The sequence below is a fragment of the Ochotona curzoniae genome, unplaced genomic scaffold (genome assembly GCF_017591425.1).
Source record: "Ochotona curzoniae isolate NIBS_2020 unplaced genomic scaffold, NIBS_Ocur_1.0 scaffold_2587, whole genome shotgun sequence".
NCBI classification, from domain to species: domain Eukaryota; kingdom Metazoa; phylum Chordata; class Mammalia; order Lagomorpha; family Ochotonidae; genus Ochotona; species Ochotona curzoniae.
Window position 1 is genome coordinate 17394598 of NW_024467096.1, and position 13710 is coordinate 17408307.

At 42.9% G+C, this 13710-nt stretch overlaps 1 protein-coding gene across 1 annotated transcript; it reads left to right on the forward strand.

Moving 5' to 3' along the window:
- Positions 1 to 1852: 1852 nt before the first annotated feature.
- Positions 1853 to 13364, forward strand: HRG (histidine rich glycoprotein). The gene is made up of 7 exons (XM_041002893.1): positions 1853 to 2051; positions 3561 to 3677; positions 4268 to 4358; positions 5766 to 5932; positions 8934 to 9011; positions 9934 to 10035; positions 12416 to 13364. The coding sequence occupies exons 1-7, from the start codon at positions 1869 to 1871 to the stop codon at positions 13289 to 13291; spliced, it is 1614 nt and encodes a 537-aa protein (XP_040858827.1). The 5' UTR covers positions 1853 to 1868; the 3' UTR covers positions 13292 to 13364.
- The last annotated feature ends 346 nt before the right edge of the window (positions 13365 to 13710 follow it).

Genomic DNA, 13710 nt, shown 5'->3' on the forward strand with positions numbered 1-13710 from the left:
GGCAGGGTCCCAGGTTCTGGGCCATCATCTGCTGCTTTCCCAGGTGCATTATCAGGGAGCTGGACTGAGAGAAGAGCAACCAAATAGGGTCTTCGACCTGACATACCAGCATCACAGGCCATGGGCTAATCTGCTGAGCAACAATACCAATATACCACACGGGCACTTTGAGCAGATTTCACTCTGTTGAGGTTATTCTGAGTTAGATAAGAGTTGAATTATCTCAATGGGGTGTTTAAAATCCAGTGTGGCTAATATTACAAGTTCAATCTTGGGACCAGCATTGTGGCATAGCCTGTTAAGCTGGCCCATGACACCAGCATTCCATAGAAGAGCAAGTGTTTGAATCCTGGTTGCTATGTTTCTGACCTAGCTCCCTGTTTTACTGCTCTTGGGAAAGCAGCATAAAGTAACTCAAGTGCTTGGGCCTCTATCACCATGTGGGAGACCCTGATTTAGTCCTACAGGAGCTACTAGCCCAACGCTGGCTTAGCCCTGGTCATTGTGGCCATTTGGCAGAGTCCATCAGTAATTAAAAATATCTCTCTCTCATTCTGTCTCTCTGCTTTTCGAATAAGTAATGAATAGTATTTATTTTATGATTTTTAAATACTTATAACCAAAATTATTGACTTGAAAGGAGGACAAAGAGGAAAAGAGAAAGAAAGAGGAAAAGAGAGAGAAAGAAACAATATCCATCTTCTGGGTCACTCCCCAAATGGCTGTAAGAGATAGTATGGCCAGGCTAGAGTGAGGAGCTGAGTTTCTTCAAGGCCTCCCACATGGGAGCAGGAATCCAAGTATATGGGTCATTTTCCATTGAGTTTGCAGGCACATTAATAGAGAACTGGATCAGAAGTAAAACAGCTGGGACATGAATTGGTACCTATATGGAAAGCTGGTATCATAGGTGGTGATAACCCACTAATCCACAATGCTGGCCCCAAAATACATTAAAAAAAGAATCAATCTCAAATATTATTCAACATGTGTTTATCTCCTTTATAGCACTCACAAAACCAGCCTATCACTCCTGAAAGTGAAATTTAATTATGTCCTCCCTTTTCCTCTTCTCTTCATATTTTTCACTCCTTTAGTTCCGGCAGGCGTTCCCATAATTTTCAAATTTGGCTATTGATTGGAAGCACTTGAGAATTGTAAAAGTGACCCTCCTTGAGTCCACCTACAAAGATTCAGATTTAATTGTCCTGGAAAAAGTCCTGGATACTATGATTCTCATACACAGTTAGGGCTAAGAACCGTTACTGTGCCCCCATACAGGCACTCACATAGGTAGGCAACACAGCCAGCGAAGGGAATTGAGTTCCAACCCCACAGCAACAGGCTCCCAACCTTTCTGTTCTACCTGAGGTCAGTTCCTTTTATGCTGTTGTTGGGCTGTTCCCTCCCTTAGATGTTAGAGCTTCATTCAACTGAGTGTGGGTGCCATGAACCAAGAAGGGGGACAAAAGACTATTTCCAGCTGAGACAGATGAGCAGGGGGGCAGAAAGTTACTTTATCACTGTTCCGTCTGCCATCCGCACATTACACAGCGCTGTGATCAAAAAAGCACAGCTTGGATCCATTATGAACTGGAAATGTCCAGATTTGTGCAGGTTGCAGTCTCACCCACTCATGGGTGGTATGTCTCAACTCTCTGTCCTCGGGACCCACTAATCATTTACAGCCTGTTGATAAAGTATTTGAACCAGAGGTCAAGGTGAACAGTTCCAGTTGCACAATAAAAATGCAGACTTTGGTCATTTGTATGTGTGTGTGTGTATGCATGCACGTGGTGTGTGTTTCAAAAAGCCTGTATAAAATTCTCTGCTGTTGAGGACCACAGCACAAAGGATGGTTTGATACAATGAAGGCCCTCGCTGCAGCTCTGCTTTTGGCCACGCTGCACTGTTCGTGGGCAGTGACTCCCACTGACTGCAATGCTGTCAAGCCTGTGGCTGAGAAAGCTCTAGATCTGATCAATAAAGGGCGACGGGATGGCTACATTTTCCAGTTGCTGCGGGTCGCTGATGCCCACTTGGATGGAGCGGTGAGGAATCACCAGTGGCAGAGTTCAGCTGGGAGTCCATGTGACTCTGGTCCCTACGCCTGCTGCTTTACACAATGAAGGGCTTTGGCCAGGGCTTTCTGTAAAGCTTTGTAGCTGCTCTGTAGTGTTCTTTTGTTCCTTCAAATTAATGCTTGCTGTGTGTCCTTATCTACAAATCAGTTTTCAAGTACTTAGAAGCAGTTGTGGAGATTTAATTTACAATAAATTGTGGGCCTTGATCTCAAGGGAATAATGATCTATGGGTACACTCTGGCAATGGTATAAGACAGGATGTATCCTGGTACCAAATATGTGCCATAGATGTGGAGCAATCCGGTGAAAGAAGGTCGGAGGCCTGGAGGAGAGAATGCTTCAGCTGTGTGCTGAAGAATGGGTAGGCATTGAGTAGGAAGAAGGCATGGGTAAAGCATTTTGTCTTTGGGTGGACGGTAGGATGGGGGCAGGGTATTAGGTGGGAACTGAACATACTCCAGAGGCCATATTCAGTATGGCCTCCGGAGCAGCCAGAGGTTGGAAACGAAACTGGATTTATCTGAATGCCAAGCAAAGCCACTGTCTTCACTCAGCTATATGCTTCTTTGGAGTGCATTACAGGGCTGATGAAGATTTTCGGGGGAAGTCTCCACTCAACTCCTCCAAGGAAATCCTGCTCTCTCTTTGGTGAAATGAGAGAAATCAGAGAGACCAAATTTGGAGTCCTACTGGGGACAAGCAGCACAATCCACCCATGCTAAAGTATTAAAGTATTACAGAGGGAGGCACTGCAGGTTACAGACAACAGGGATACAGGAACTAAGGTGTCTACCAATAATTTCATAAGCATTGGTCCCATTCCAGGCTTTCTGTTGCATGCATACGACATTAGGTGAATCTGCCCAGAGCTACTTGTGAGCAATGCCAAGCAAGGAGCAGGGTTGAAGCTAGAGCAGCAAGTGCCTGGGAAGAGGGAGGCAGTGACCTGAGTTAAGAGGCTGGTTCAGGCACTCAGAAATGAAGGTGAGCATCAGGTGGTGGGAATCAGGATGAGGAGCAGCCTTGCAAGACCATTCACCTTGCACCACTGGTCAGCCAAAACAAAGCCAAGGGGGAAAAAAAACCAAAGCTGATTAACATTTTTAAAGCTGGAACTTAAGGCACCCAAGTAATCTTCTAAGGGTGCCAGTGACAAAGACAAGGGAAGTTGAGAGAGGCAGTTGGTTTGGAAGAGAAGAGATGTAACTTTGGGCAAGTTGAAGTACAGGCAGGAAATCCAAATTCAGCAACAGGGTGGGATCACTATGAGCTGGAAAAAATATTTGGAAATCCCTTTAGAAGCTCTTTATTCAAATAAATAGACCAAATAATGCAAAAGTCTGCATAATAATAATGCAATAAAAATTTGGAGAGGAGCAAGAATTCTGCTTAAGAAATAGAAAATTGCTTCTATTAAAAAAAAATACTCTCAGGCTCCCATATGCTACTCACCTGCCACCTGTCTTCCCATTCCAGGAGTCTGCAACTGTGTATTATTTAGTCTTAGATGTGAAAGAGACGGATTGTTCAGTGCTAACCAGGAAACATTGGGAAGACTGTGAGTCAACTGATTCCAGACGTCCAGATGGCTTCGTAAGTTCACAGAGCATCATTTCCCTGCTCTGCATCCTTACCATCCATGCCCTGTGCTTACTCAAGACAGCCACACCTGAGCCAATACAGCCAAAAGAGTAAGAGCAGTATATGCCCTGAGTGGTATAAAGATGAGGGTGGTCTTGAGGAGTGTCCTCATGAGAGCCATCTCTGAGAACCCAGTGTAAGACAAGTCAGCAGGGTCTGTGGTCCTGAGGGACCTAGCATCCCTAGATTCCAATGTCTTCCACTGGAAAATAAGAAATGCCAGGTTTTCTGCCTGGGTTCTCTGCCCGGGACCAAGAAGCATAGATATAATAAGATTTCATTTCCAAATAGGGAGAAGTTTTAGCGGTTTTTCTCCCTGAAAATTCTGCAAATGTGGTCCTCACCCATTTAAACAGTTTTTCCCTGATACAGATGCAGGTTTAGGATGCTGCCAGTATGCAGCACATGGAATCAGACTAGAAAATGCAAGATTTGGTAAAGCACATTTTAGACAGATCATAGGAATATACTGCATCTCCTCTTTGTTTCCTTCTGTTGAACCTGAGAAAGTGTGTAATGACTTCAAACTCCCTTTCTTACAGGTGATTGGACAATGTAAAGTAATAGCTACCAGGTACTCCAATGAATTTCAGTTTCTTAAACTGAATGACTTTAACTGCACCATAAGTTCCGGTAGGTTCATCTATTAAATTGCTAATTCATTCTAGAGCATAGTGTACATGTCACAAAGACCCTGCCCTTTTGGCTTCCATTATTATTCACTATCCTGAAAGCAGAAGAAGGGAACTTCGTTACTGCAATACCTTCCTTTGCTAAAAAAAAAAAAAAATCCAATACATAGGCCCTGGCACGGTAGCCTAGTGGCTAAAGTCCCTGCCTTGCACGCGCCAGGATCCCATATGGGCACCAGTTCTAATCCCAACTGCTCCACTTCCCATCTAACTCCCTGCTTGTGGCCTGGAAAAACAGTTGAGGACAGCCCAAAGCCTTAGGACCCTGCACCTGGAGGAAGCTCTTGGCTCTCAGCTCTGGCTATGGCAGCCACATGGGGAATCAATCAACACATGGAAGATATTCCTCTCTGCCTCTCCTCTGTGTATATCTGACCTTCCAATAAAAAAAAAATCCAATATATAAAAAAAGGAAGATGGGTAAGAGACAGTCTAGCATCTATGTAGAAACAGTGGAGTCAGGCATACCTGAGTTTGCATCCCAGCCTGATCATGTTCCAGTTGTATGGTCTTTGGAGCAAATCACTTATTATTATTAAGTTTTCCTTAATAGTAATATGAGACTAATAAGAATAACAATAGTATTAGCTCTTGTGTTCTTTTTAGAATTAAATAAAACCTTCCAAATGGCACACTTTCAAAGTACTTAGCAGTGAGTATTGACCTCAAGGTCTCAAGGTTATATATTACTGTACAGTTTACAAAGAGTTAGACCTATGGTCTTACTTAATGCTACAACAAGCTACAAGGTCAAATTAGGATACTTTCTATTTTCAACATAAACTAAAGGCAATTCAAAGAAGCTCTATGATTTGGTCTTGGGAACACAGTCATGATGTGATGAAGCTATGACGACCTTGACAGTATGACTCTAAATCCTAACCTCTCCTGTTTGTTTGTTTGTTTGTTTAAAAAAAAGAACCATTTCAGAATCCCTTTAAAAAATAGCAAGCGTCAGCATGATTCAATAGATTAAAATACAACAGCCTTAAAAAGCTTCATCTGGGTCCTCTTTCACTGGGCAAACCTGTGTGTGATTGCCTTTCTCCCTTTGGCAAAAACAGGACAGATTCTTTAAAATACGAGGACCTAATTGTGGTGCCGAAGGGGTGCACTGCCGCAGGGATCACAACAGAGGCTTGGGCAACCGAAGGACAGGCAGGCTAGTTCTGCTGCTGACTGACTATTCTTGAACACGTGACTATGCTTTTTCAACCCTTAATTTGTCCATCTGTAAGATGGAAGCCATTGTTATTTTTGCCACTGGACTTGTATATTTCTGAGTCCCAACATGGATGCTGCTGGTGTCTGACCCATTGAGCATGACTCTGCCATTTTCTTCCTCTAGTCTCTTCAGCACTGGCCAACAGCAAAGATAGTCCTGTACTGTTAGATTTCATCGAGGACACAGAGCCCTTCAAAAAACCAGCAGACAAAGCCCTGGATGTGTACAAGAAAGAACATGACGATTTCGCCTCTTTTAGAGTAGACCGGATAGAGAGAGCCATAAGAGTGGTGAGTCTCCACTATGCTTCAGCTGGAGTCGCAGGCCTTGGGCCATCATGGGCCACAAGTCCGAAAATATCTGGGAGTGGGCTGGGGGAGGACAGAAGATATCTGACACAGAGGAGGAAAAATCCAAAAAGGAAAAAGGGAAAGATGATCTTAACTTCCTAATAGCACAAGGCTATCTGTAGTTTATAGGAAATGGAATTCAACAATGTCTAGTTTGGTACAAGACAATGTTGAAATGCATGCATAGATTTTTTATTATTTTGTTTTGTGAGACAATTTAATAGGCACTAGGACTTCCTCTCCCCTTCTCCAGTCCCCCCCCCCCTTGATTTCCCATCCAGTTTTACAATGGGTGCCTTTGGTGAACTTTTGCAAGTCCATCATACTGCCACTGAAGTGTCACCCAACAATGTAAGCATGGACAATGTTGAAGAGTCCAACATCCAACTGTCAGGACATTTTCAGCCATTTCACTGGGAGTCCATCCTTGTACTGTATGCATGGAGACATGCATGCTCTCTCTCCAGCTATGAACATATCGATTTCTACTACACTTCCATTATGTATCCTATTAAATACAGAGCCAGTGTACACAGTCCACAATAGGGAGAAAAATAATGAACTTTCATCCACGTGAAGTTAACAAACATGCAACAAAGATGTCAGTGTGATGCTAGGTAGTGAAAAAAGAGTATCAAGAATCTTCACGTAAGAATAGATGCCAGTGTGTAACCTATGTGGCACTAATGACAGTTCAATAAAGACTAGAACATCATTATTTATGGGAAGTAGCAATAACAGTGATAAAGGGACATGACCAATCTCAGATGATTACAAGCAAAGAATCTCTTTATGAATGATTAATGAATTACATCACAAGATCCTATTGAGAAAGATACAAGTAACTAGGAAGTGTAAAAAGGTAAAATGCTTAGATTTGACCTCATATTACTGTGAATTGAAACAGGAAAGAACCATTCCCTAAGATGATATGCAAAACTTCCCCTAGCCATGTTAGCATTGCGCCTCACTAGGGCACAATCTTTTAAAATTAGATATATATCTATGTGCATTCTTTAGTACAAATGCATCCCATTGATTTTCCTTGATTCCTGGTATTCTATTCTCTGTTACAATCTTTGATTGTGGGGTTACATGTATTTATTTGTTTTCTTAGTTGTTTTGTATTTTTAATTGATGTTATCTTATATTAGCACAAACATGATATCTGACCTTTTGGGAATGACTCATTTCCCTTAGCATAATGGTCTCCAGTTTGGCCCATTTGGCCGCAAACAACTGTATTTCATTTTTTTAATCGCTGAGTAGTATCCCACAGAGTAAATGAACCGCAATTTCTTTATCCAGTCCTCTATTAATGGGCATTTAGGCTGCTTCCATATTTTTGTGATTATTGATTATGCTTCAGTGAACATAGGGGTGCATGTTGCTTTCTCATGAATGAGGTCTTTTGGCTTCTGGATGTGGAGTTGTTAGCGCCACTTCCTAGAAGTGGGATTGTTGAGTCACATGGTAGGTGAATTTTCAGTTGCCTGAGTAGTCACCATACTGACTTCCATAGTGGCTGCACCAGCCTGAAATCCCACCAACAGTGAAGTAGGGTTCTTTTTTTCCTCACATTCTCACCAGCAGGCATTGTTGGTAGTTTTCTATATTTGGGCTATTCTCACTGGTGTTAAGTGGAACCTCAGTGTTGTTTTTATTTGACTTTCCCTTACTAGTAGGGGATTTGAGCATTTTTTCATATGCCTGTTAGCCATCTGGATTTGTTCCTTTGAAAAGTGCCTATTTCCTTTGCCCATTTCTTGACTGGTTTGTTTTGTCGTTATCATTGTTCTGGAGTTCTTTGTATATTCTGAATATTGGCCCCTTATTTTCTGTGTAATGTGCAAAGATTTTCTCCCATTCCATTGGTTGCTTTTTTTTACTTTGTTAGTTGTTTCCTTTGCGGGGCAGAAGTTTCTTAGCTTAATGTAGTCCCATTTGTTTATTTTGGTCTTGATTTCCTTTGCTTTTGATGATTTTTCTAGGAAGTCAGTGCCTACACCTATATCTTGCAGAGTATTTCCAATGTTTTCTTCCAAAAGCTTGATGGTTTCTGGGTGTAGGTTTAGATCTTTTACCCATTTAGATTAGATTTTTTTTTTTTGGTATGGTGAAAGGTGGGTCTTGCTTCTTATTTCTGCATGCTGCTATCCAATTGTCCTAACAGCATTTACTTCAGACCTGCCTTTTTCCCTGGGTTGTTTTCTGGGTTTTTTTGTTTGTTTGTTTGTTTTTTGTCAAAGATGGGTGGCTGTAAATGTGTGGGTTCCATGGATAGTTTTTGTAATAGACATTTTCCCTGAACTTCTTGAAGACCATTCATTTTGGGATTTCATTTCCCTCACTCAGTGATGCGGGCAGAGCTGGACGGGTTCCTGTCTTTCAGTCCAAAGACTCTAGTACCTTCCCACCAAAGTTATCCTGTGGAATGGCTGGTTGATGTTTGCCATGCATTTTGCAAATGCAGAAGTAAATAGACTATGGGGCATGCAAGCAATGGGAGGAATATAATGTCGTTACTCAGAAAAAGGTTTACAGTCCACGTGCATTGGGAGGAGCTTAAGCTGTATTGCTAAGGACTAGAAACAGGTTACAAAACGGTATCTAGAAAATGAGCTCCGTACATGTACAGGTGCAGCATAATTAGAAAAAGGCTAGGAGGAGAAATGCACTGAATATAGAGGGGCCTCTGTGACAGGGTACGGGAAGGGGAATTTCTCACACTGTAAGTATTACTTGAACCTTCTCAGGACATGGCGTCCATCTTGCCAGTTCCATAAGAAATTTTAAAGAGGCAGAAATCACAAGGCAATTGGGCCACGTTACCGTTTGGAACACTTCCAGTGTGTTATGCTAAGTGGGACAGTTGGAATCTACAGCTTTTTTCCTTTTACTTTCTCCTGTTTTGAAACTGTCTCACACTTATGTTTTGCAGAAAGGAGGTGAAAGGACCAATGTCTACGTGGACTTCTCCGTGAGGAACTGCTCTAGATCTCACTTCCACAAGCACCCTGTGAGTACAGGGATGTTTGTGAAACAAGTCCCTTCTGCTCTGCACCATTCCAAGCTCTTTACACACATATTTGTTACCCTCACACCACTCAGAAGGGCACGTACTAGTTTCAGCCTGGTTTGTAGGTGTGGAAACTGAAGTACTGAACATGAAGTGAATCATGAGAATGAAAAATTTTGCCATCTGCATCACAAGATATTGTTTGTGTACCTAACCTTAAAACAGTCTTTTAACCCATTGGGATTCAAGCTGAGCTAACTAGCATGTAGCTTACGTTAAGACCCTGCACAGCAGGTACCTTCACTCATTCCATCTCAAGCATACTTACCGGGGTCCCACTGGACACTGGAGGGAGAAGAGAATTCAGTTCTCACACCCCTTCTCAGAAGGAACCTTACCCTCCCCCACACCCAATCACGGACAAAATGATACTTATGACCCTGTAGAAGATCTCAGTAATAGCACACTTTCTTCTTCTTCTTCTTATTATTATTATTTTATGATACAGTTCCATAGGCTCTGGGATTTCCCTCCCCACTCCCTAAGTCCCTCCTCCCCACTGATTTCCCCCACATTATTACAGGAATAGTCGTTCACAAATAGTCAATAGCAGACACTTCCACGGTGACTTAAGGCTTATGCAACACCGTTGTGCAACACACACACACACACACACACACACACACACACACACTATTGCTTCGTAGGAGCCTCCTAACAGCCCTGCTGAAAAAGAGTAGAATATGTCTCCAAAAGTGTGATTAGGAAAGATTCTAAAATAACAGGAGGGAGAATCTGATGTTGCCCTGATTTTTCCTTCCTGCACATCTGGAAGCTTCTAGGGGGGTACCTACACACACATATTACACACACACACACACACACACACACACACACACTAATAGGCTCTCTTTTTTCACAGGATTTTGGATTCTGCAAAGCAGATCTGTCCTATAGTGTAGGAGCCTCAGACTTGGAAAACCCAGAAAACATCGTTATAAACTGTGAAGTCTTTAACTTTGAGGTAGGTTGTAACTAGCCTTCATTATGAGCAGTGCCAGGTCAAGTGATGTCTTCACATACATAGTGCATTTGGTTTATAAAGTTATGAGCACACCATGATGGTGGGTTGAGGGGTGGGGTGGCATTGAGAAATACAGAGAGAACAAGCCCCTGGGCAAAGGAGTGCAATTACTGATATCACTTCAAAGTAGGAAGAAATGTCCTAGAATTAAAAGGGATAATATTTAGCAGAAAAATTAAATTATCAACAATTCAAATCTACCCTGAATGAATTTCAAAATATTCTTTTGTAATCAAGACTCCAAGTACTAAGATTTAGTCATTCTTTTTTGAAGATTTATTTATTTTTATTGGAAAGTCAGATTTACAGAGAAAAGGAAAGACAGACAGAAAGATCTTCCACCCGTTGGTTCAATCCCCAAATGGCCACAACAGCCAGAGCTGAGCCAATCTGAAGCCAGGAGCCAGGAACCTCCCCCAGGTCTCCATGGGTGCAGGGTCCCAAGGCTTTGAACCATCCACAACTGCTTTCCCAGACCACAAGCAGGGAGCTGGCTGGGAAGTGGAGCAGCTGGGACATGAATGAGTGCCCACATGGGATTCTGGCACATGCAAGGTGAGGACCTTAGCCAAGAGGCTACCACATCAGTCCCAAGATAGTAATTCTTAGTTTTATTATTAGGGAAAAAAGCCTCCAGAGAATTTATCAGCTTCAATTTTATTTGTTAGAGGCATATAAAGGGGTAGCACTTGGTACAGTGGTTAAGTTGCCACTTGGGATATCCACAGCACATGTAATAGTGCCTGGGTTTCCATCTTGCCTCTACTTCCAAAGCAGCCTCAAAAATGAACATCCTAGGGGGCAGCAAGCAATTGTTCAAGTAACTTGGTCCTTGACAAACACAATCTCCTGGCTTCAGCCTGATCCAGCCCTGGCTGTTGGGGGGACCTGGGAAGTGAACCATCTGAGAGAAGCACTCTCTCTCTCTCTCATTCTCTCACTGCTTCAAATAAATTAAAAGTTATGTAAAATAAGATGTAACACATTTTTTACATATATTCCAGACTGTTCCGTTTTGTTTTTTTGGGTGACCTCACATAGTCTTAATAACATTTTTAATGTTATTTAACTTTCAAAATTTTATTTGAAAGAGAGAAAGCAATGAGAGCTCCCATTTGCTAGTTTATTCCCAAATGATCAGAATGGTGCCTGGCTGGGAAATAAGCCAGGAGCCAGAAACCTGATCCAGATCTCATTGTGGGAGGTAGGAATGTAGTAATGAGCCAGGGCTCCCAGAGTGTGCGTCAGCAGGCAGCCGGTGCTGAGCTGCAGACAGGGCTCAAACCCAGATACTCTGTTGTGAAATGAGAACGTGCTAACCCGTGCCCTAACTGCTAGGCAAAAAACTCACCCCATGGTATGTTTATATCATCCCAGAAACCTGAAAATAATCCAAACATCCATGTTCCAAGGAAAAAAGAAAGAGAAATCTTGTCCCCATGGAAGTGACTCCATTTTTTAAATTAAAATTTGGACAAAGAAGAATGTGACAAGACCAAATGTTTATCCTTTAGGAGTACAAAAGGTTTATATAATCGAGCCTCAGAATAATGTTGGGAGTATCTGTTATAAGGTACTCATTTCCCAATGGGTACCATTGGTCTACAGTGGAGGGTAACAGACCATAACTAAGTTTCCCAATTTTCTGTTAAAATGAGAAAACTAGGGATAATAAGGAAAGCTTTTCAAAATGCAACATTCATTCCATCTAAATGACTCTTTTTTAAGATTTTCTTTTTTCCTTGTTGTCAAAATATTGTTCCTTTTATGAAATAATGATTGTAGCAGATGAACGTTTTTCTTTGTATTTAAAATGTCCACTTAGCTAGGAAAAAATTTAAAAAGATGGTAGCCTACTTAAATATATATATTGATTTGATATAAGTTGATTGATTTGAAAGGCAGAGTTAGAGAAAAAGAAAAAACTTCCATCCATTGCTTCACTCTCTAAATGGCTGCAATGGCCAGAGCTGGGTCAAGCCAAAGCCAAAAACCGAGAACGGCATCTGGGTCTCACACATGGATGGCAGGGCCCAAACACTTGAGCCATCCTCTGCTGCTTTCCCAGACACACTAGTAGGGAAATGGAGCAGAGGATAAAGCAGAAGTGGAGCAGCCAGGACTCCAACTGGTGCTTATATGAAATTCTGGCATTGCAAGTGGTGGCTTAACCTGTTACACCACAACACCAGCCCTGGTAGATTACTTTTTAAACTGATTTGTGAAATCCAAGTTTTGGAAACCACTGTTCTCATCAAGTGAAACACCTGATGTCTCCTTTTGTGCTACACAGTGATGCTGACTCTTCTGTCTTTTCCAGGATCACAGAAACATCAGTGGTTTTGAATCCCGTCTGGGCCACCCTTTCCACTTTGGAGGTCACAAGCATCCCCACAAACCACATAAATCTGAATGCCCACCTTCCCAAGAAGGGAAAGACTTTTCAGATGGACCACCGCTCCCAGGAGAAGCACGCTCTTCAGGGCCAAGATGTCGTCATCGGCCTTTTGGAGCCAATGAAACCCATAGGTTCCCTCATCATCGTAATTTCAGTGAACACCATTCCCAAAGACCTCCTCCCCATGGTCATCCCCACCATAAACCCCCTCCCCACGGCCATCCCCATGGCCATCCTCCCCATGGGCCTCCTCCCCACGGCCATCCTCCCCATGGACCCCCTCCCCACGGCCATCTTCCCCATGGACCCCCTCCCCATGGCCATCCTCCCCATGGACGCCCTCCCCACGGCCATCCTCCCCATGGACCCCCTCCCCACGGCCATCCTCCCCATGGGCCCCCTCCCCACGGCCATCCTCCCCATGGACCCCCTCCCCACGGTCATGGTTTCCACGACCATGGACCCTGTGACCCACCATTACAAAGACAAGACCCCCAAGATCCCCATGAGCATGGCCACGGCCCCCCACCTAAGCATCCCGGAAAGAGGGGCCCAGGTAAAGGACACTTCCACGGGAGACCATTTGGAAATGTGTACCAGCTTCCTCCACTGCAGAAAGGTGAAGTCCTTCCTCTTCCAGAAGCCAATTTTCCCAGCTTCTCTTTGCGAAATCATACCCATCCTCTAAAGCCAGAGATTCAACCCTTCCCTCAGTCTGCCTCGGAACTCTGCCCAGGGGAGTTCAAGAGTGAGTTTTCACAACTTTCTAGGTTTTTTGCATCTACAGTTTCAAAATAAAATCTGATTTCCTTGGTGTGAAAAAAATGAAATGATGTTCTGTATTAGAACCATAAATAAAACATGATAATGAGTACAAATCAGTTCTTTAAACTTCACTTCTGTCCTCTGGCTAGGGGAAATGTGAGTGGGGGAGAAGAGCCCATGAGGACACTGAGCGAGGAAAGGAGTTGAATGCTCCCAGCACTTCGGTCAGTAGATCATTGTCCATAGGCCACCACCACACAGGAGGCAACCTCTAACCCTCAAAATTTCTGTCTTTTCTTGGCTTAACTCCTCATATCTTAGGACCTCCATTACTGCTTGCACTACAGTTGGGTATACCAAGAAAGCGTGTTAGCCTTTAAATGCTTATGATTACAAAAGTAATCCAGATTCTCTTCCCTCCCAGAACAATTAATTCTAAATTCAATTATGAA

What these genes read in the sequence shown, in the direction of transcription:
- HRG (XM_041002893.1), top strand. Translation starts at nt 1,869, where the DNA reads ATGAAGGCCCTCGCTGCAGCTCTGCTTTTGGCCACGCTGCACTGTTCG. An exon ending in TAACTGCACCATAAGTTCCG is followed by an intron (nt 4,359 to 5,765) that starts GTAGGTTCATCT and finishes TTCTTCCTCTAG; the next exon opens with TCTCTTCAGCACTGGCCAAC. An exon ending in TAGAGAGAGCCATAAGAGTG is followed by an intron (nt 5,933 to 8,933) that starts GTGAGTCTCCAC and finishes TATGTTTTGCAG; the next exon opens with AAAGGAGGTGAAAGGACCAA.